General features: G+C 37.5%; 1 protein-coding gene across 8 annotated transcripts; it reads right to left on the reverse strand.

The window, feature by feature from the left end:
* Positions 1-303: 303 nt before the first annotated feature.
* TRA2B (transformer 2 beta homolog) lies at positions 304-22,066 on the reverse strand. Of its 8 annotated transcripts, none has more exons than XM_070242671.1 (10): positions 21,492-22,064; positions 14,891-15,166; positions 9,675-9,808; positions 8,427-8,589; positions 6,537-6,725; positions 4,514-4,629; positions 3,365-3,448; positions 2,038-2,097; positions 1,206-1,279; positions 304-722 (listed from the first exon to the last, which is right to left on the reverse strand). In XM_070242671.1, the coding sequence occupies exons 4-10, from the start codon at positions 8,457-8,459 to the stop codon at positions 712-714; spliced, it is 567 nt and encodes a 188-aa protein (XP_070098772.1). In that variant the 5' UTR covers positions 8,460-8,589; positions 9,675-9,808; positions 14,891-15,166; positions 21,492-22,064; the 3' UTR covers positions 304-711. The 8 variants fall into 8 exon arrangements, with proteins under 8 accessions (XP_070098772.1, XP_070098773.1, XP_070098774.1 ...); XM_070242672.1 differs by having other exon boundaries at positions 14,769-15,166; positions 21,492-21,694; XM_070242673.1 differs by lacking the exon at positions 21,492-22,064 and adding an exon at positions 20,976-21,168.
* Between the last annotated feature and the right edge of the window lie 2,169 nt (positions 22,067-24,235).

The raw sequence follows: 24,235 nt of genomic DNA on the forward strand, positions 1-24,235 counted from the left end.
AGCTTTAAGAAATAGCCTTTTGAAGGCATACATTGTGTAACTCTTTTTCTTATTCCTTGTGATATATAATACAGATTACATAAAGGCTGACAAATCCACATTTATATAAGCATTAAGCATTTGCTGTATTGAAAGATCTTTAGTTCTAATACTAGCAGTACAGAGTTACAAAGCATAATTTTTAACACTTAGTTGCAGGTATATTAAATATGTTATGTTTTATGGACTGGAGGAAAATGGGCATTTTTGTCTTGAAATTTACTACCGACAACCTAATCTGAACAGTTCTGCTAAGCACTGATATGTTAGAAAGAAAAGTAAAAATCAAACTTTATTGTTGCTTTTTGCCATTTGGTAGCATTTTACACACAGGCTTCGATCTTCAGAATACCCTGGATTCAGTAGAAAAACCTTTTAAATGAAGTTTTGTACAATAGAAACTTCTCAGCAGTCAAAATTTAGACTGTAAAAAAATACATGCAAAACATACTTTTCTGAAAACACTTAACTTTGAACAAAGCACCGAACTACACAAATGCAGAATGAAAACAGCATTTCAACTCCACCAAAAGTAGTCATCATAAAAGGTGTAAAAGTCACCTAACTTCACTAGGCACTGTTCACTTTTTAAACAGGAGACAATAAAAAATATTGTCCACAAACAATATCCCAACTCTAGGGCAAGTTTCAGAAAGTCTTCCACTTCATGCTTTAATAGCGACCTGGGAAGGAAAAAAAAAATATGCTTCACTACTGAGAGAAATGATTATCAAGCACATACTAATGTTGAGAATTTTAGACTGCTCTGCCATTAGGGAATTCCTATCTATCAGATTCTCTCCTGTGAAAATACAGGAAGACCTTAACATAAGGGTCCCACTAGAAATGAGAGACCAGTGTTAATAAACAAGAGAAAGAGCTGGAAAGTATAATAATCCAAGAGTTATGGTTTTTAGTCACTCAAATCTCTCCAAGCTGTACAAAAATTCCAAGGACAATAGTGACAAAATATACTACACACTTACTATTTTAATTAGCAACAAAGGTAAGATTCCAAGAGTTGTTTTTACACTTTCTTGAACCCTACACATAAAAATCGTGTGTGGGTGGGTAATAATAGAGATAAATTAGCTAGCTGAATCAACCCAGTGGCAATCCACACTGTTAAAATATATAAACAAAATCACATCAAGACAAAAACTTACGAGGCGAGTATGATCGAGATCTGGAACGTGATCTGTATCCTCCACGACTATAGTAAGGAGAAGGTGACCGCCTTCTGTAAACAAAAGGCAAGACAGTCTACGACTTCACAGATCACAATTAGCCCAAATACATAAAAGGTTATACATGATCCCTTTATCAGTTTCTAAAACCAGAAGACCCTCATTGACCTTCAAATTTGCATTAGTCATGGGATTTCAAGGTCTGTTTTAAGTCGTGAGAATGAAGCACAGTATCAGGTATTATTACCAGTACCAAATAAACTACCAGAGGTTGAACACTCCTTGCTATATTTGATCCATTGATAATTTGCTAATCCATTTTATATTCTAACATTAAGTACAATGTTAGAGAAGGAAAAAAGAATTCTTTTATCACTAAGTCCAACCACACACCAAGCAGAGAAAATGGATTTCACTAGTGCTAAAAGTAGTTTAGTTTTGTGTTAAAGACTGACTTGAACATTCACTTGCTTAATCTGAGAGGCTTATAAAAAGCTAACAAAGAAAATTTAAGAGTACAAGAAGATAGCTATCAAGAATAAAGACTTAAAAATACAGGTTCCCATCAATTTTCACTAAAGTACAAAATGGTACAACTAATTACCTAGTACAAGCCCAGTTAGTTTCTGTACACACAAAAAAAGCCATGTACACTGTCATTTGGCTTCAGTTAACGGTATTTTTACCAATTTCATGCAATCTAATTTTGTGCAATGCCACTTATAATTTAACTACCAAAATACTAGTAACTAAGTGTTTTTATTGTGAGCCATTCTATTACAGCAGTATTTTAAATACTCTCCTGGCATACCTGTAAATTTGATCTCTGTCTTGAGCAGCTCTCCATCCTCCTCCTCCCCCACCACCTCCTCTGTGAAGGCAGAAAGGCAACATACATTCATTTTTGTAAGCTTTAAAAATATACGATTCAGGCAGTAAAATCACAACTCCCAGAGCAGAAGTCAAAGCTGGTTTCTTGTAAGTTAAGTGATAAAGAGCTAACTGTGCCACCCTTTGCACAAACTGGCACAGAGCTCTCTATGACTAAAATGAGTATCATTAAGAAGAGAGAACACTTCTAAGAAAATGCTCAAGTGAATTAAAATAAAAATCAAACCTAAGACTTTGTTCTTCTCAGCCTCCACAAATCCCTCAAGTGGCGGTTAACACAAAAATGATTTGGGAAAAAAACTTTGTCAGTGACAAAATGTTGAACAAGAAAGTCAGGAGGACCCTTGAGGATTCACTTCCAGAGAAAGTGTTACGTTGACCATGAAACTGTCAACTTCTACAACTTCTTAAAACATTACCCAATAGTGTGCAAAAGGACATCCAAACCTCAACACTCCAAAATAAGGTATCAAGGGTAACTGCTGTGTTCAATACTTATTATGAGACAAATTATGTTTTAACAAGCAAGACAGGGCCTAAATTACTTGCTGCCTGGGAGGCCAGCCCTGTGGCCGAGTGGTTAAATTCCTGCGCTCTGCTTCAGCAGCCCAGGGTTTGGATCCTGGGTGCAGACATGGCACCACTCATTAGCCCATGTTGAGGCAGCGTCCCACATGCCACAGCTAGAAGGACCCACAACTAAAATGCACAACTATGCACTGGGGGGATTTGGGGAGAGAAAAAAAAATTACTTGCTGCTAAAATAAGAGAGACTTTTACTTCATTTTTATCTTTCCAAGTATTCTCAAAGAAATCTATTATTTTTTAAGTATCATGGGACCTTCCCTACCAAACCCCTAAAAATGCGATCAATTTTTTGGTAATAAAACTCTTAGCATTGTTATACTATTGTCCTTAAATAATTACTTCTGTGGACTCTTCCAAGAACCAGTTTCCCCTCCCCTCCAGTACATGATACATTAGATACCAAAAAATCGCTTTATAAATCAATGACTTTCAAAATACAGCTTATGAAACTTGCTTTGAAAATAAAGCGAACAAAAGGGAAAAAACTGAAATAGGACTATGATTTTATTTCCATTGTCATGCTTGAAAAGAGGGATTTCTACTGGTTTACGCTTGATGTTTAAAAAAGAAATATACATATTAAGTTAAATTAAAAAGACACATAACCTTAAAATCTGGTTTGAACTCTAGCTCTGGATTTCTTACTATGATTAACTCACCTGTATGATCTGCTATAATAGTCCCGATCATCATAGCCTCGATCATATCCTCTGTCGTAGTAATCCCGACGGCGTGAGCTGCCACTACGAATAATAATAATAATACATCTTTAGAAAATACCGAGTGGTTTTTCCTATCTTCCTAGACATGACTTTTACTGTCAGCAGCAGCAAAGGAATGCTATGTAGCATGGCTCATTTGGGTCTTAGGGGTAATATATAACCCACACAGCCACGCTCTATGAAAATGACTAGACAACTGCTTCAAGTGTAACCTCTTTATTTTCTTCTTCTGGGCAAAAATGGAGAGATCTATTAACAACTAATTATTAATTCATAGGCAGGCCTTTTCTGATACTGGAAAATGAGTATTATTCTCAATTGAATTCTCACTGATACTGGATAAATACTGCCCTTTCTCTCCCCTTGGTAACAATGTACATAAATATATATTAAAAATCTTTTAACTTGCTTTCAACTAAAAGCCAGTCAATTTGCTAATCACACGTGTTCCCTCTAGAGAAAAGGAAAATAAAATCATACATGAAGAATGTTGTTTTTAGAAGTGGGAAAATGTCCAGCCCATTAAAGAGAATATAGGGATCATTACAATTCTCTGCCCTATCTAAGAAAACGACATTTAAATTTAAAAATTAATCCAATTTAGAGCTTTTGGTCAATAACATACACACTTGTGAAAAACACAAAGGAGAGAAGTATCCTATCAGAATACAGTACAAAAACTGAAGAGTTGGTGTTTTCCACTCTGCTTAAGGAAATAAAAACCAGAAAATGCACTTGAGTCTGATTTATATAAACCTGATTTTACCTATAATGCTTAAGTTTCCATCACGGGAAAAATGGTCTAATCAGGAACATTTAATTATCCAGCAAAGCCAAACATATGGCATTTCTTTATGATAAAGTGGAATGTAACCAATTTAATGGTGTCAATCAAAATTTTTGGCACAAATAGAATGTTTCCATTGAATATAGTTTTAGCCCAGTTAAAAAAAAAAAAAAAAAGGAAAATTGATTTATACTGTGGCAGGATTAGATGAAATGCCAAAGATTTGCCCCAGTACATGTATTTCTTGGGGGAAGTGAACAAACTGAACTGTCAATTTTTTACCTTGAAAATAAACTTACTAGGTAGGTCTCCCCATGTAAATTCCTGGTGTAGGGGTATGTGGTCTTTTTGTTATAGAGAAATCAACTCTGATCCTACGTCCATCAAGCTCCATTCCATTGGCACGCTCTTTTGCCTTCAAAAGATATGTGAATTGTTATATGCAACCTGCACAATGCCACAAACTATCCAATAGCTACAAATACAGTCTGACTGGATGTTGCAGTTAGGTGCATTAAATTCTTTTAATGTTGGCCAGAACGTTATGGCCTACAACTTTTTAATAGGCAGTTCCTCCTATTAAATATTTATTTGTAAAAGCTAGCCATAAAAACTCAGAAAGTTTATCTAAAAAGTCACAGTACCAATTTAACTCATGAGATACTTAATTATCATACGTAACTACAAATTTGACAGTGCTTCTGGTTCTAAAGCAGTGCACAGCTGACAAACTATGGCGCATGAGCTAAGAATCTAAATGGTTGGAAAAAAAATTCCTAAGATAACAATTACATGAAATTCAAATCTTCAGTGACCATACATGTTTTATTGGGACACAGCACTACTCACTAATTTACGGTTTATCACTGCTTTTGCATTACAATGTCAGAGTTGATAAGTTGTGACTGAGATCCTATGGCTCACAAAGCCCAAAATATTTACTGCCTAATTCTTTACAGTAAAGTTTATGGATCCCTGCTACAGAAACAAAAAGGTGGGATGAAGAAACTTAATTACACACAGTCCTTTCATCTAGAATATACACTAAGTGAAACAGTGTTCTCTTAAAAGCAAAAACCAAACAAAAAAAAAACCCATTCCAAAGACTTAGCAGTTTGTTGTCTATTTAAAGAAACCCCCAACATCTAAGTAAAATTTAAATATCTAATCCCAATTATGCTATTTTCTAGTTTGACTGTTTAAGCCTCAGAACACAGTTTCTGGCACTACTAATTCAGATACAAAATATGCTATTTTCCAGAAAGTTAACTGTGGTCCTGCAGCAAAAAAATCAGGGAAATCAGGCCTATACTGTTCGTAACCTTGGGCAAATCCTATTTATGTCTTTTGGCATCAATTATTACTAAAATGAAACAATGATATTTTAAAGCATCCCTTCAAATCTCTTAAATTCCATAATAAAGTCACCCACTATAATTACTTGCATTCAGCTTTCAATTCCTCCTTTAATAGATCAGGTTACTCTATTTTAACAGTAGTTTCTAAGTATACTAATGCAAAAATTAGTCTAATTTTCATAAAAAACTATATAATTTTTATCAATATTGAAGGAATTGAACTCATTTCCTAACCAACATTGACCTCAGATGGTTTGTCAGTGTTTCCCAAGCTTTTACTTCCCTTGAAGATGACCTCAACTTCATCCTTATGCATCTAAAGCCCAAATTTCTTAAATGTGGCCCAGATTCACACTCTGAACTTTCAGTCTACATATTAAAAATCTTTACTTCCTAATTTCTGCCTAAAGTCAAATTAACATCTAAATAGGAAATCACTTTGTCAATATATACTCAAAAACCAGCTCCTTCTTCCAGATCGTAACTTCATCACTTTTTACATTCTAGAAAATAGCTTAATATAACCAGTGATTAACTATCTTAAATAAGAGTATTAATATTCATGTATTTTAGATTTTCTCCATCTAGATATATGTCACATCTAGAAACACTCAGGTATAAAGTGCTATGTTTGGATTTACTTGAAAATGTGTTGGGTGAGATGGCCTGTGGGGCAGACCACAAGTTGGTCAGTACCGAAGAGGGGTGACAGAATCACTTGCCCCAAGTCTTACTTCTCTCTTTTACTCTGTATATATTGAAAATATTCCATAACAAAAGGTTGAGAAAGTAGTTTAAAGTATTACTGACTTCAATATCTGTTCCCAGAAGAATACATTTCCTTTAACTCAAGGTACTTTCACACATCCCATTTACAATATGAAAGCAAAAACTGTCCTTATCCAAGTACTTGGAGTTCAGCAGAACTGGTCTTCTACAAAGGTACAGGTAGACTTTTACTTACTTCCTTGGCATCATCTACATTTTCAAAATATACAAAGGCAAATCCTCTTGAACGTCTAGACTGCTGGTCATATACAATAGACACATCAGCAATCGGGCCATATTTAGAGAACACTTCTCTTAGATCTCTTTCTGTAGTGTACAAGCTCAATCCAAATACTCCAAGACAACAGTTGGGATCAGGATTTGCCTAGAAACAGGAAAATGGATTGTAACCCTTAAAAAAAAATTGTCATTAATCAAAGTTAAAAAAAAAAAAACCCATAAACAAACTAGCCAAAAGTATCACTAATAAAAGTAATTAACAGACTAAACACTACTTTAAAATTATCACATTACAACAAGTGCTATAAGAACGTTTAAGAGCGAGCAGTTGAGTCTGCAAAAGGAATAATTTCAACCTTAGAATTATCGGGGGTTGGGGGGCAGGCGTGATAGGGGCACAAACTCTTGAAAAGGCTTTTTTTGTGGGGGAGACTGGAAGGCAACTTGCCCAAGGAATTCACTTTTCGGGAATCTGAGTAATGTCCACACATTCACAATACGCATGCATAAAGATAATCAGAATAGCATCATGTCTGTAAGCCAGAGGAAAAAAAAGGTAAACTATTAAAATACTGAATTCTACCCTTACAATGAATGATGTGAATTGCCAAACATACAGAAGGGCAACACGTTCAGCTTGATTCTATTTTTCTTTTGTTTTTGCTGAGGAAGATTAGCCCTGAGCTAACAACTGTGACAATCTTCCTCCACTTTATATGTGGATTGCTGCCAGAGCATGGCTGACGAATGGTGTAGGTCCCACCCAGGATCAGAACCCGAAACCCGGGTCACTGAAGCAGAGCATGCCAAACTTAACCACTATGCCACAGGGTTGGCCCCTTGATTCTATTTTTATAGAAATATTATACATTAAGTTTTGATATATACACATAAATGAAGCTAAAGAAGATGTACCAAACCATTTTAACATGTATTAAGCAGCTTGCAATTTTAACAATAAAGAAAAATAATGAACCCACACATTGCTGACATTCCAGTTGTCAAAATGAATTTACCTAAAAGTTTCATTTACTTCACATATTCATTTACTACAAATTCCATGCTACTTTCAAAAATAAACACACAACAAAACCACTTGGATTATATAACGAAATCACAACATAAACAAACTAAATGCCCTATCATTGGGAACCTCTCATGGAAAATAAAAAAAGCCTTAATACCTAACAGAAACTTGCTTACAATTAAAATGGGAAAGTCAGGAGAACATTCTGTAAAAAGTATGTTAAGACAAACAGAAAACTTGAGTAACAGCATGAAATATATATATAACATGTTATACTATCTAAGGTACTAACGTAATAACAGTTATGCACAATGATTTTTTATTTAATGGGCTAAGTTACACCAATGTAACAGTATTCTGCTTGAATATTATAGCCCAAATGTAGACCATTACACAAGAGATACCTCTGAAAAAGAGAATAATGGCAACTCATGTATTCACTGCTAACACTCCACTGTCTAACAAAAAGTTTTAACTTCAAGAAAACAACAAAGAGAGGAAAGGAGGCTGGCCCCACGGCTAAGTGGTTAAGTTCACGTACTCTGCTTCAGTGGCCCAGGGTTTGCCAGTTCAGATCCTGGGCATGGACCTAGCATCACTCATGAAGCCATGCTGAGGTGGCATCCCACACAGAAGAACTAGAAAGACCTACAACTGAGATATACAACTATGTACTACTGGGGGGCTTCGGGGAGAAGATGACGATGACGACTGGCAACAGATGTTAGCTCAGAGCAAATCTTAAAAGGAGAGGAATGTATTTTAAAGTGGCTTTAGATAGTTCAATGCTTCAAAAACATAGGATTTCTTTCATCTTACCCGATTCCCGACATGACGCCTTCGAGTAGACATGGGAGAATGACTGTGGCTATGCCGTCTTCGATAATCTCGACTGTAGGATCTGCTACGGGATCGTCTATGAGAGCGGGATCGAGATCGTGACCTTGTGTAATGCCTTCGAGAACTTCTTCTGGATCTAGACCTGCAAAACAAAGGCTTCAAGGTTATAACTCAACAACCAACAATAAGACATGGCTTTCAATTCTTTTAATACTCTATTGTATACTTAACTCCAAAAGATGGAACACAATCCAGGCATTTACTAACATGGTACCAATTAAGTGGGATCAATACCGTTCTTCTGTATCTAGTCATTTCAACTCTGCTAGGAAGAGTTCCAAAACCTCTACTACCTCTTCCAACATTTCTTAAAGTAGTTAAGAAAAGTCAGAGATTAAGATTAACACACGCAATCTTGCAAAAATCATAAAACATGCATTTCATGCTAGCTTGATTTATGCCTGCCTTTCCCCCTCAGAATACCACTCTCTATTTTTCTGCTTCTTTCATTACGCCCACCATTCACGGAAGATAAAAGCACCGTCACAGTAGTTTTCTCCAGCAATGTTGTAAAAAAAAATCAACCAGTTGCTCTTAACTAGAGTGCTCATATGAATTGTCATCTAAACCAGGTAGAAGTCGTTGTAACAGAGAAAAGGGGTGCTGTTAATTATGCCTGCCAACAGGCATAAACTGGGGCTGTCCTGGACTTAACCATGACATAGAGCCCACTCTTAACCAACATTAAAAAAAAAAAGTGCATTATCGTAAGATATTATTTTTGTTTTATACATACATGTATAAAATACTAGACTATACCTTCTGACCAAGAATTTCAATTACTGAAAGCCAATATTCTGCAGTACATTTCCCATACTAATAAGCAGTTTACTTAAACTCACAGTGAATCCTCACAACAATTCTGAAGAACTGGTACTACTACTAACTCTCCTTTTATAGATAAGAAAGCTAAGGTGGAAAAAGGTTAAGTAATCTGCCCAAGCCAGAAAAAAACAGAGATAAGATTTGAACCCTAACTCAAAAAGCCCAGGCTCTTAACCACTTAAGTCTTCCGTCTCCCAGAACTTATGATTAAGTTCATTTCTAGGACCAATATTAAATAGGCCAACAAATGATCTAATCCTCTCTGTCTTCCTAGTTTACAAAGCACACACCAATTTCAAAGCTAAGAGTAACAGAAGAAAATCCCAAGACAGTCTTTCTTACCTAGATTCAGATCTGGACCTGGACTTTGATCTGGAACGCCTGGAATCTTCCTTGGAGCGAGACCTTGCAGGGGTATGCCTTGCAGATTTCCCAGATCCATGAGCACTTCCACTTCTGGAAGCAGAACGGGATTCCTACACGTAGATGTCAAAAGTTTAATTTGTATACTTTCTGGGCAACTTTAAAAACAAATAAGCTGCTGTGAGGTAAATGGTGAGGGAAAGCAATCCCCTTCCAAGATAAGAAAACAGGTAAGGGCAGAACTGAATATACCTGGTATACTAGTTACATTGCTCCAACTGACACAAGTCAATTAACTTGAACTGCCACCATTTTTGGTGCAGGCTTAAGAGTTAACTGACCCCACTCTCTTCAGAAAGGGGTGCCAAAGCCAAGCAGTTAAGGGAACTGTCCAAGGATTGTGTTTAGGGAAAGTTACTCCATAAAGACTAGGGTCAAAAAGAACCTTATTAACTATGACACCTGTACTTTACGCCTATTTCAATCAAGTTGCCATCAATAAACAAAATCCTATGAAATCCATAAAACTTACTTCAAAAATGCTTTTTTCCACAAGACCTCAACTTTCCCAGTCATATTTATTGTTGAATGGGAAAAGATACAAGGATGATCTGTTTAATGTCCCAGAGAAAGGTAGATACCCAGTGGAAAGCAAGGACCAGCTTGAAAGACACTAAACCCTCTAAGACCCTGTGTTTCCATCTAACCATGGGGGGAGACCTGTGAAATTCTCAAAGCAACCAGATGGAGGTAGAGCACAAAGGCAGTGAACTGTGCAGAGGTAAGAGTAGAGAGAGTACCAGAGATCTACAGCTTTCTCAGCTACATGGAGATGAGTCAGCGCAAACTGATAGGAAACGGGAAATAAGGCAAGCTAGAAAAAGTATGTAAAGGACATATTAAAACCAGAACAGATCAAATCAGGGGCTCCTAATCTAGACTCAAGAGGGAGGTAGTTCAGGAACTGTATGCAAAAACAAGTCTAGGTATATAGTATATACCCATAGCTTTCCCAATCAAAGCCGGGACGAGCTAGTAGGCAAGTGGCACAAAAAGGAAGACCTCTAAAGAAACTAACAAGGGAATGAATATACAGGACAACTAGATCCTTGATAAACCAAAGGCACACACATGTAGTAAGTAATGGAACAAGGGAAACGTTCTGCCAAGGCACCAAAACAGAAACAGTGGGGAGAGAGGAAAAAGCAGAGAGAAAGGCAAGGGGGGTGGGGAGGGAAGAGAATCCAGTCAGTCTGATAGCTAACGTATTATTAGCAAGCAAAACAAACTTTATTTCAGGTTAACTACCTTAGGCAAATTAAAAGGCATAAGGTCCAGTGAGTCCTTCCACCCAAGACAGAACAGAAATGGCCAGACTCAAAAGGAACCAACATTACAAGTTCCCTCTAAGGGTAAGAATCAATGTTGAAGCTGCTGGATAAAACCTACCACTAGAGACCTCCCTCTGTGGTAGACCTTCAGAATAGTGAGGCTATCCTTGAAAGGACAGAAAACAGAAAATTATTTTAAATTACAGCCGAAACATTTTAGATTATGTTCTGTGATTTACAGCATAGTAGATAAAATTTGGAAGATCCTTCTATGATGCTCAGGGAAAAAATGAGTAACTCAGCTGATAAAATGAGTTGGGGTCTCTAGGCCCAAAACAACTCTAGAAAGTTCCAATAAGATTTAGAAGTCATTAGAAGACATGGTGTGAAGTAACATGAAATGTGACACCCTCCTCTCATTCCCCTCATGAATGAGTGTAAAGAGATTCAAAGAAAAAGATGGTACTCTTTATTATCGTAAGAATATCTACTTTTAACCAAAGACTGGTTAAAAGATATACTATGGCTTTGAAGACCCCAATTAACAATCCCTTGGCTTTCTGTGGCAAATACTCTAAACACTGAGACATTTAAAAGCACAGTTCACTTCCCTTCTCTCTCAGGACAAAGAAGTTGTTCTAAAAACTGGGGGTGTAGTTTCTGTCATCTTTACCACAGGCAAAAGCTAATCTAGAAGACAAAATAGAAATAGGGACTCCAAAATTACAAATGCCTTTATCACAATAATGCTAACAACATTACTCGATGGAATGATGGTAAGCTTTAATAGGAACCAAAGAAAACAATTTGCTCTCAAAGGGAGAGCAGAATATGAGTTCCTCACACTACAAGTTAAAAGATTACCAATAAAGTAATTGTAGTTAACAGAAATCAGTCAGCCTAGGGATCTGAGTATTAAAAAAAGTCAACAAAGATCCCCTTTTAAGCCACCTGCTTCATTAAACAGAAAAGCCTTATTCCAAATTAAGATGCTTTAGCAGTCTACCCACTAAGATGTAAGAGAGAGTACTTCTAGCCTAGGACATAGGCCTCAATGAGGTTTTCCCATGAAATTCTAGCAGAACAAGCATCAAAGATACAATATCTGTGAAATTATCATAAGACTTCTCAGTCAGCCTGTAAAACTAACTAGCTGTATGAAGATATATTTCATGAGGAATGAAAGACCAGGAATAGGGGAAACACCAGAATGCAAAGAGTTTTTCCCTTCAATGCTGACAGTCTAGCACTTAAACAATGCCTCCACCTCCTACCTTTCTTGTCAGGGATATTCTTAAAGAAGTTAAACCCTTTTGCAGGTATGTTGGACGTTAAGTGGTCTGGAAATAGAAGCAAAGAAATTTAACCTGTCTAGAAGAAATGAGATCTAAGATTATTAGCCAAACCTAAAAGCATAAGATTAACTTTAAACCTTAACCCACAGGCAAATCTGTAATAAAAGGAAAAAGCCCCTACAAACAAGGAAAATTCAAAGTCCACTTGCAGGTTTGACAAAACTGTGTCAACACATCAAAACCCTATCAAAAGAAGCACTACTCTGGACATGAAAACCTCAAGGAAAAGGATCATAAACTTAAAGTTACCATGAATAAAATAAAGCCAAAAATTCCCTGAAAATTGCTCAAGGAATTAAAGTTCTTACAGAACGGCTCTTACTCATATACTAATATACAACCTACAAGAAACACAACAGAAAAAAACAAAACTCAGCCTGCCAATAAAATACCTTAATCTGCATATTCCTATTCTAAGAATGGTACTACCTTAGAAAAACTTTTTAGAAAGAGATGACAGAAATGGGAATTACCATCTACTTGCCAGGTTTCTCCTCTATTATTTTAAAAACTGGATGCACTAAATCAGATTTAGAGCAGTGGCTCTTAAACAGAGGTATGCAGAAAACCTACGTAGCGTTTTAAAAATACAGGTCACTATACTAGAGCTTATTTTAGTAGATCTGGAGTTGGGCGACTACATTTATTAAAAGCACCATACATGCTTGCGATGCCAGTTAAGTCTCACTGATTTGGTCAATTTCAGAAGCTTTCTGCTCCCTACCTATCTGATTTTTCTTGGCAAAGGCATCTTCCTGGAACCTCTTCCTGTCCTCTCTGCCCCACCTTCCCCTGGCATTAGTGGGCCCTCCTGTAGCCTGAGTCTTACTGCATGCCCCAGGACAAGAGGCCTATCTCCCCTTACCTCTCCAATGCCAGGTGTGGGAGGAGGCACTGAGATGTTTTGGCCAAATGGAAAAAACACCCTGAATGGATGAGATGGTCCACTAGCATCAATGTTTATTTTTGCCTCACATCTATCTAGTCTGGGCCATATAATCAAATTTCAAACTCCTTTCTTCCCCTTACAGGGTTAACAGGTCTTTTTCTGTTTTGGGCCCCAAACACCTTTCAGGTCTTTTGTTAAAGAATTCATGGGTTTAAACACAAATATATCAACTATTAACATAATTTTTACCTCAGCTTTCTGCCTAATCTATAAATAATTCAGAAGGCAAAATTAACTATTATTTCCATGTTATTATTAATTATACATGGCAAGAAATTTTACAAAGCGATAAGTGGGGCAAAACAAATGCTGGAAACTGTCTCCTATAAATGGGAATAATTTTCTCCTGCTTGCAAGATACAAATGTAAGTAATATTAAAAAGCACAAGCCTCACACTGACAGTGGGCCCTAAAACCTCAGAAAATGAATCCTTCTAGAAATCTCATTTAAACCACTTTTTCTAAAAGTTGTAAGATCTCACAACTCTCAGAAAAAGATTTTGTTAGGTTCTCTTCATTTCAGGAAAAAGCGAGACCCTTGGCTTTTCCAATAGGGTAAAGACAGCTACTTCTTTCTGGTTATTGTTTTGACACACGTACTTGTCTCAACTGAAAGTAACAACATCACACCAATCATCTGACTCTTCTATTCAGCTAAAACAAAACAAAACACACAGAAAAGGAAATGACAACTTTTGGGCTTATTTTCCTAGTAAGTGGTGGGAGTGGGTAACCAGAATAAAACTACTTCATAATCTATACCTCTCACATTGTTATAACAGCGAAGTGTTAACAGCACAAAACAAGAAAAGGAAATACAGCTGACTTTTGAATTAAGCACTCGCTAGTATTATCACTTGGAATCAGATATTTTGTTCACTTGTGCGACCCACCTTATTCTAAGGGAAGCCACTAATTTTTAGCAGTAACCCCAATCATTCAGGTAGAATAGGCATTAAACAGAAAAAAATTAAGAATCATCCTTATGAATTCAGCATACATGCATCTTAAAGTTAGGGCCTAAGTGGTCCTAGTGTTCCACTATTGCCATCCGGAAAGAAAATGTTTTCATAAACGCCAAAAGGAACTATCCTGTTCAATGCTTTGCTTGGATTTTGGGGGTTTGGTTCTATAACCATCCCAGAGACATTCTTTGGGAAAACTCTGACAAACTTAGTAAACATTCTACAATACATTGCTCGGGGTCACTGCATTTTGACAGTCCAGAGGAGTGGCACAGACCACCAGTTCCAACTCTGGAGGCACTCAGTCTCGTCCCAGGACCCGCAGAGCTAGACAAAAAAAACTAGAGGGGACAACATGAAGCCAACTGTTACCCATGCTGGAAAGCTCATTCCTGCCTGGCATTTGACTACAAAGGGTTATTTTTTTAAATTGCATTTCAATCATTTGACTAAAAAGTTAAAATTAGAATTACCTAATTTAAACGTTTCCCCTGGAAGGCACTTCTTTACCCTGTATATATGTTCTTCTATTAAACAAATAATGCATGCATGTTTAGCAAAATATACAGGGACACATAAACAGACTAGTAATTACTTAGCGTAGTGCTTTCTGATTCCAGATTACTTCTTATCTTAACTTCATTTTTATTTCTTTTCTTCATTCTTCCGTTTCAAATTCTGACTTCTTTCATCTTCCCCACTTCACACAAATTGCTCAATATTCTACAAGTGGGACTTCTGGTCTGATAATTAGCATGCATTCTTTCTTTTATTTTTTCAAATTTCAGCTTCACTTATTCCTGAGCTTCAAATACTCATTTATAAAACTTGTCAAATGACGACTTCCGCATTTTCCTTCTTCAACATTAACCTTAATAGAAAAAGAACAGGATGAAGAATATTTTAAAACTCCAGGATAAAATCCAGTGCCAAAACTGAAACTAGAAAAAAAAAAATCCCTTTTGTTGTTTTGGATTTAAAAAAAAACTAGAATACGCAGCTCAAAAAACTGACACTAGTTTCCGATTGGTTCTAAAATATATATTTAATCATTCTCACTTGTCTACTCCAAATAGATTTATCATGCTTAAGTTGAATGTGAAGTGCGCGACTGAACATTTACTGTTCATCTAACATATTAAAAACTCTAATTACATTTCACACTTCTTACTTATTGTATTCATCAACAGAAAATGTTAAGTGTCAAAAGCACATCTCTAGTCAAAAAGTGACACATTAATACAAAAGTGCAAGAAAGGAAAGCACGGACAATTCATTTGTACAATGATGACAAGGCTCAGGGTTGAAGAGGTTTACAAATTGTGACTTGTCTAGGTAAATTCTAGAAAGGTACTTAATGTCACACATTTTTGTACTGCATATTTAAACAGCTGTGTAGGAAGACAACGTCAGGGAATCTGACTATAGTGTTGGACTATAGTGTTCAACCCACCCCTAGAAAGCTGCTCTAGTGAGATTTTAAAATATGAATGGTCCCACTACTAAATTTAGAACTAAAACCACAAAAAGACAAAATCAAGTCAACCAACTGCTATATGCAAGTAGCTACGAAGGAAAGCAGAACAAATTTGAATCCAACAGTGTGTTTTCAAAGAATTTTTTTTGTAAATGTTTTCCCCTCAATGAACAAAGTACTGAAATCTTCTGCAGTCCAAAGGAGAAATCCTACTTTTAAAGGTGGCAATACTAGCAGAAAATTATAGCTCACCTCCTGAATTTATTAAAAACACTTGTCATTTAACAGATCAGTAATGTATAATAGTGTCTCTTGAACACCCTAAACAAAATAAATATTGCCCTCATAAAACATCCTAGTTTTCCTGGTTATTCTGCATTTCACCTTATGATCTTTCATTTCACTGTCAATAATTTCCTCTCTCAGCTTTATTTTCTTTCTGGAAAAAAAAAATTAAAGTTTCAAAAAAATAAAGGTTAAGTCTTTATCCCTATCTGGGCATAAAGACGACCATGGCTATCATGGGAAGTATAGTGATGTCTTTTCTAAGAAAGTAAACAATTTTCTGTCTAGTTTTTCAAAGTCAATTATTGTTTACTTGATCCAGGAAAAAAGTCAAATGGCCTTTTATTTAAGGGACTCACAGTAATTGGTTTTCTTTCAATATCCATCACTAAAATGTAATGGGAAATGTTTGCTGGCAGCACAAATGTAATCGTGGAATCAGAATGCCCAAGCAGGTTTCCTCTTAGGGCCTCCTAAAGATTATGTACAAATACAGGGCTTAGATGCAGAAGATACTGGAATGGAGGCCAAAGCTCCAGATAGCGTAGCTTTTCAATATGGACCCTTTCCTGCTGTTATTTCATTACCTCTTCCCAACCTTCTTCCTTTTTTCATACTCAAACAACAAAAATATATTAGATAATTTAAGTATTAGCTTTATTTCAACTCATCTACAAAAGTCAAGTGGCCACTTTATAAAACCAGAAGACCAACTATCTGGCCAATGTTGTTATACACATTTCGTTAAGAGATCTTACTTATAAATAAACAGAAACTTGTCCCAGCAACATAATTTTTGTCAAAATGATTCTAGGGATTACAACGGGAATTTGTGTATCATTAAGAACACGTGCAAACTTAAGTTGATTGACAGGGTACTATTTTAAAAATTGTGAGGGGACAAAGAAAAACTTGCTTACCCTGTTATAAAGGTCAATGCTGCTATTGATATAAGGACTATTCTATTTTTTTTCTGCAGCCAAACTCTACCAAAAGGTTGAGTGGACAGAAAAATCCTCAAAGACTGAGAATAGTCCCTGAGAAAAACCATCATCTGACATGCATAAATCAGTCGAAAGCCCATGCTTTTGAGAGATCCCTTGCAAAAACAGACTCTGTATTTAACATTCATAAGACATTCAGTACTTCCCAACAAAACCAAGTTTTAAGTATGCTTTTTACTTTTTCAGATGGCTACCGTTTAATCAAAGCACAAAAATCAATGCAAAAAAGGGGGCCTCATCCATGCTGTCATATTCGACCATCTATGTTAATAAAACTAACAAGCTGAAAATAACCTCCAAAACCCAATTCAAAGCAAAGATTTTTGGGAATCTGAAGACTAATTTGCTACAGTGATGCACTTTTTTGGGGGCTTGAAGCTTAAAAACAAGAGAGAACAATATCTAATTCTATGTGACCTACTCCCCAAAAAACTAAACTGGGTAAAACACTTAAAATTCTTAAATATCTATCACCATCCAATCACTGTACCTTGTAAGAAAATAATACAATTAAATGTAAAAACTGATCAACATAACAAGACAATGCTAAGGCTCAGAAGATGTACACAATTGTAGCTTTGTCCTTTTCTTGGGCAAAATGTAAACAACTATGAGTAGTATTAATATTTATCACGGGTTTTGCGTTTTATTGGAGATGAGGGGAAAAAGGTGTACAAGGTGAATTCCACTTAATACATCTCTCACCATCTGAATTATTCTTCAGTCTTTTGACAAAACTTGCAGTACTTACCTTGTAATTTCAGTTTGAAAATGTCACCTTCTAGTTCCAATGTCCACAATATTAAAGCATTCTTAGTTAAAATCAAGAAAAATATTCTTCAACCTGGTTCTTCAAGAGACTCATACCTAACCAGACTCACAGTGAAACAAAACAATGCAAACTATTTCCTCCCACTTGACATTAATTCAATCCTTTATTAAAGGAATTTATTGTGATGGCTACAATTCTTTAGAAGACATAGCTGCAGATGTTTCAGTTTTGAAAATTAGTATTTACAGAGTTAGGGGCTACAAAGAACACAGAAAGACAACCCAAGATTAAGCAGAAGAGGAGAAAACTGCAGAAATCTGAAAGGCAGTTTGATGGGATGGCATCCAGATGCTATTCATATCTATAGAGAATAAGACTAAAGATAATATATCTATCTTGCAAACACATTACTTCTACAAAAAATAGCCAATATTCTATCAGAATACTTTCTTAAACTGATTGCTATCGTAATCTTGATAGTTTGATAGAAATTAAAACCATCTAGCTATACAACAGTGTTTCCTTAGTTTCTGGATTTTCTAGATAAAGACTCATTTGTAGAAGTTCAAGAAACCATTAGGAGGATACAGCATTAAACCAGGGCCAAGACCAAAGATACAAACCTCACATACCCTAAACACGATGAACATTACTGGGCCTTAAACATTTACTACCCGTCAATATTACATCTCTCAACTTGCTACCGACCCTTTTATCATGTCCTTATTCTTCCAGATTGTGACATAACTGCAAAGAGTGCCTCTTTTTGCAAAGGTGCTAGTCAACCTCTGCAAAAAAACGTTTGCAGGCAAGTTTTGGAAATTACTGGAAAAGACTCGAATTTGGAGACAAAAAATATTTAACTTTTGCATAGGTTTGCCCAGATCAGGAAAGTCAACTCTAATTACATAGATTTTAACTTAAATCAACTTAGGAAAAACCTCAGATAAAGGTAAAAAGTAGAGTCCACCAAAACTAAGTGTGACATGAACCACAAAAATTAAAGAATGCACCCTAGCTACGCGTTTAAAACGAGACAAGGGGATACACTGAACCACAGCTCTAAGGGTCAGTATATTCACCCAATAAGTAAATGTGAGAGACCAAACTGAGGATTATCGCACACACACCACCAGTCTGATCAGAAAAGGAACAACTTCTACAAGAGTGGGGAAAAAAACAGTTCTAGTTAGTTGGGGGGAAGTGTATGGGAGTGTCTGGATCAGAGGTTTAGACAAATGAGGGGGGAGATTGCAGCTGAACTGAAGAGATTTGTACTAGTGATAATAGTTACTGATTAAACTTGTATTACTGATTTATATTAACAGTTCTGAATGTTTGAGAGCCTAGAGTGGAATTAAAGTAATTTTTCAGGCTCCAAAGAAGTCAGTCATACCGAGGACGAGAACGTTCAAGATTATCCTGAATGCAACTTTTTCAGAGCTTTCGGGCACTTTCAAAAGGAAGTTTTTAGCCAATCAAATCCAACTGTTCTACCTAGCCCTTTTTATAGCATTACATTTAAACAATTCATTGAGCTTTATGGTTTTGCCAGGCATTTTTGGGATTCCAAACGTGTTTGATTTAGGTCTATTCTAACTACTTCAAGTTCCAAAGCACCAACTGGAAAGCAATCAACATACAGAAGAAATGCCAAACAAAACCTCCACTTCAAAGTTTAGAAATCTCTTCCAGGAAGTCAAGACTCTTACATAAGAAAAATAACCCAATTTCTACATGTAGCTTTATTTTGTAACTTTCTCTCCCATAATTTGCTGAGTATTCTATGTAAAAGAATAATGAAAAACACTAGGATGTATATTCTACTAGTGGAAAGGAAATACAACCAATTCAAAAATTTCTAATTAATGGGATGACGTCTCGAACTGTCTCAAAACAGGGCCTACTTCCTATAAATGTTTCCTCCTTTATGTAAACTATACTAACATTTTTCTTTAGGCATTTTTTTTTTATCTTCACAAGCACACCATCACAAGTAAGTTCACTCAGGTATATGCAACTGAAAGCTCCTCTACTCAGAAACCAGTCATTCTGTAATCCCTCAACAGTAGAAAAGTACCCAATAATTGTTTTAACAACTGAAGACTTAAAATCATTTGCTTTCCAAACCAAACACGGAGTAGTTACACCGTACACTCAACTGGCAGAAACGAGAAGCTAAAGCTTTAACAACTTGTGAGCCTTAACCCAAAGTTTCTTACCCCAAGAATTCAAAAATAATCGCACACACTAGTGACACTGGAATCAATCGTCTTAGAGGAAAAAAAAATAAGCCAATATTCATTTGAATGTATAAAAACGATGCCCGAGTAGTCCAAACCAAATTAGTCGGATTTCGCTCCGAAGTTACACAGTAAGTTCACTAACATACCAGAAACTGATAAGAAGCTTCTTTCTAAAAATATCGTCCTAATGAACCACCCAAAAAGTTTTGTATGAGTTTCCTATAAGGTATTTGAATAGCTTTGAAAAGCTTTATCTGACAATTACTACTAACATATTAAGGTAGCTCTACCAGAAACGGAAAATTTAACATGTAACCAACTGCAGAAACACCCTTTCTCCTATCAAGTTAAAAAATCAAGTTCTATGGTGCTTTCTATTACCTTTCTAACAAATTCTCCTTAACCTCCAAGTACGCAAGTTTCTGGCAAGCCTTGTATTTTTCCATCTTCATTAGGACTCACAGCCTGGCAACCAAACTTTACACCACGCTATTTAAATCAGAAACTCTCCTGTTCCTGCAATCTCATCAGCCCTCCCCTAACCCCATCTCTGGGAGAGACCAAAAAACTGTACAACAGAGGTTGTGGGTCATAGAATGCCTCAAAACAAAGGAAATAACGGCGCCATGAATTCTTGCCCGCCAATTTCTCCTACACGATCCCGTGGAGAAATATCTACTCCACAAAACAAGACAATCCCAGAAATCTCGTGGTCTAGTCTATTTGGATACTCTGATTACGATTTTTGGTTTGAAAGCCCTCTCGGTATTGGAAAAAAGCACTCGGTTTAGGCCGAACACAAAGCCCGCGCGCAATCCCCTCAAACTAACGGGCACAGGACTCCGTCTATCTCACGTCAGTTTCCCCATCCTAAAACAGGCCCCACGAACACCCACCTTTCGGTGCCCATAAAACCATCCTTCCTTAACCTAAGTAGTGGCCGGAAGCCCCTAAACGACGCCGCCTTTGTCCGTCCACCGCCGTGCAGCGCGGAACCTCGGAGGGCGGCCGGCGCCGACGCGCGGCTCCTCCGCCATTTTGTGCCCCTGGCAGCGCGCCCAGCCCGCCAGCCCAAGATGGCTGCGGGAGGCTTCACAGGAGAGCAACGGCGAAATAAGACGCCGCTCCCCACCCCCAACGCCGAGGGGACGCAGCGGCCATTTTTAATCCTTCCCTCCCCCCCATAACGGAAAAAACCGCCGACTCGGCTACGAAGTCACATAAACCCGCCGGTGGCCTTCTTCACGACTGAATACATTATCCTTAAGGGCTCTCTAACCCGACTCCCATCCTTCGCGGCCTCAGATTTCGGAGCCTAAATGGCCCCTCTCTCCCGGGCCGAGGCCGACAGGCCTGGAAAGAGATGCAGAAGCTGGGCCCACACAGCCGCCCCCTGCACCACCTCGACGTACCCGCTCGCCGTAGTTCTGCTCGCCGCTGTCGCTCATGACTCCCAGCTGCTGTCGCCGCTCGATGGGCTTCAACCGAAGCTGCCAACCTCCCGCGCCTTCTATATAGAGGCTCCGCCGCAGCCTCGCAGAACGAACTGAGTCCCGAGCCGCCGAGAGCCGAAGCGCTCCGCACCGCCTCCGCACGGGCTCTGAGTCTGCCGGACGTGACGCGGCGCTCCTTAACCCGGCTCCTCCCCCTCCCAGAACGCGCGCTTTCTTGGCTCCGCCCCTCCGCGCTCGCCTTTCCCTTTCCAGCAGTGGCGCGTTCTGAACCGGTCGTGACGTAAGCCCCGCCCCTCGCGCTGCCCTACCCCGGTCTACGGATCTCTATGAGGCGGGAAAGTAAGCGCGCCCGGTGGCCTCTGCGGTGGTCGCCGCGGGGCCCAGTGATGTCACCCGCCGCGCCTGAATCCCTTGTGGAAGGATTCAGGGAAACCGTCGTGACGGGGGGAAGGGAGGGAAGAGATGCCCTCCGTTTCTCCCATCCTTCGTTCCTTGCTTCCGCTTTATTAGTTTCTTTTTTTGTGCCTTCCTTCGGTTGGAGAGGGCGGATATCCGTATACGTACTGGGTTCCGTGCTTTACTTTGCGTTTATTTAGCTTCAGTTGTAGATCTTTCCTTCCTGAATAAACCTTCATTTGAGCACCTATTAATGCCAAAGCACTTTACCCGATCGAGATGCACTGAAATCAGACACAGTCTGTATTCTGAAGAAGTTAGTGGTCTAATTTAAAGGTAGAACCGTTAAACCCACATTTGCCAACTATGATATTAAGTGCCGGAGGCATGTACAACTATAGTGGTGTCGCAAGGAGGAAGATTAATTCTGCTGTCACCCAACAGCGTGTTATGGTGGAAACAGTCCAAACATGGAAGTCGAGACCTTACCCTTTGCACCGTTTCCCCGCCCATTATGGTACCGAACTAGAGACGTACTTTGATAGTTATAAAGGGCCGTTTGATTTTTTAAACACCTTTATAGAGTTATAATTCACATACCATGCAATACTCCCATTTAAAGTGTACAATTCAAATGGTTTTTAGTATATGGAATTGTGCAAGCGTCACCCTAATTTTAGAACAGTTTCATCACCCCAAAAAAGAAACCTATTCTCATTAATTACTCATTATCCATCTCCCTCGCCACTCTCCGCTGCAACCCTCCCAGCTCTAAGGACTCTCAAATCTACCTTGTCTCTCTAGTGTTGCCCATTCTGGACATTTCATATAAATGGAATCATAACATAAAGTCCTGTGTGATTAGCTTCTTTAACTTAGCTCACTGGTTTCGAGGTTGATCTGTGTTGCTGCATATATCAGTATTTCATTCCTTAATAATATTCCATTGTATAAATATATCATATTTTATTTATCCATTCATTAGTTGATAGCTTTTGGGTGGTTTCCACTTTTTAGCTCTTATGAACAATGCTGCTATGAACATTCATGTACAAAATTTTGTGTAAACATACATTTTCAATTCTTTTGGGAATATACCTAAGAGTGGAATTGCTGGGTTGTATGATAACTCTATGTTTAACTTTTTGAGGAACTACATTTTAACTATAGCCATCCTAGTGGGTGTGAAGTGGAATCTCATTGTAGCTTTGATTTTCATTTCCCTGATAAAGATGTAGAGCATCTTTTCATGTGTTTATTGGAGAAATGTCTCTTCTTTGGAGAACTGTCTGTTCAGATAACTTGCCCATTTTTTGATGGATTATTAATCTTTTTATTATTGAGTTGTAGGAATTAGCAGTTTGATTCTTGCTTGGTTTAAAATAATGGTCTGGAACAGCTTCAGTATTTAAGGTCTCTGAGACTCAGAGATTTGGTGATGACCTAAGGTGACAATTTGTCCTCTCTTTTTACATACTCTCCAGAACCAACCTCATTTGCTTTCATGGTGTCAGTCAGGGAACTATATGCTTACTGTTTCCAAATCTATATTTATTGCCTTAAACACCCTTCTCAGTTCCATGCTTACATACCAGTTGCCTACTGGAATATTTACCTGGATACTTCAGAGGCTTATAAATATTAACATGTCCAAAATTAAAATAATAATTTTAATAATCTACCCCTCCTCTGCCCTCTAAACTTCTCTGCTAAAACTTTCTTATCTCTTCTTATTATTATTTAATTAGTTAACACGTCAATTCTACTTCCTATATGTTTTTAAAATTTATCTTTTCCTCTCCATTCTCCCTGCCACCATTTATCAGGGCCTTGTCAACTCACTTATCTGGAGAATTGCAAATTATCCTAGAAACTAAATTAGTGTTTTTGGAGTTTTTACAGCTTTAAGCACCTTATTTTAAGTTCTTATAAGAGGAAATAGGGCTATAAAAAGATTCAAACCATTACCTTAGAGCTGGAGTCATAGTGCACAAAGATGGAATGGAGTAGGGTGTACCTGAGAAAACAACTCTAGTACGCTTTTCCCCAATAATTGTGTTTGGAATTTTGCAGTGATCCCTTGTGCTTTTGTACGTTTATTACTTTATAATCATTATATCAGCTAGGCCGTACCATTTCTAAACTTTCTTGTATTCTCTCTGGGAAGAAGAGCTTAAATTTATTTCCTCTTTTTTAACACCTATTCACTTGTCAATGTGATTTAGTTTAATAAGTCATGAGCAAAATATTAATTGTAAAATCTATGTGAGTCTACAATATGGGTGTTCATTGTACAATTGTCTCCA

This window comes from Equus caballus, chromosome 19 (assembly GCF_041296265.1).
Source record: "Equus caballus isolate H_3958 breed thoroughbred chromosome 19, TB-T2T, whole genome shotgun sequence".
NCBI lineage: Eukaryota > Metazoa > Chordata > Mammalia > Perissodactyla > Equidae > Equus > Equus caballus.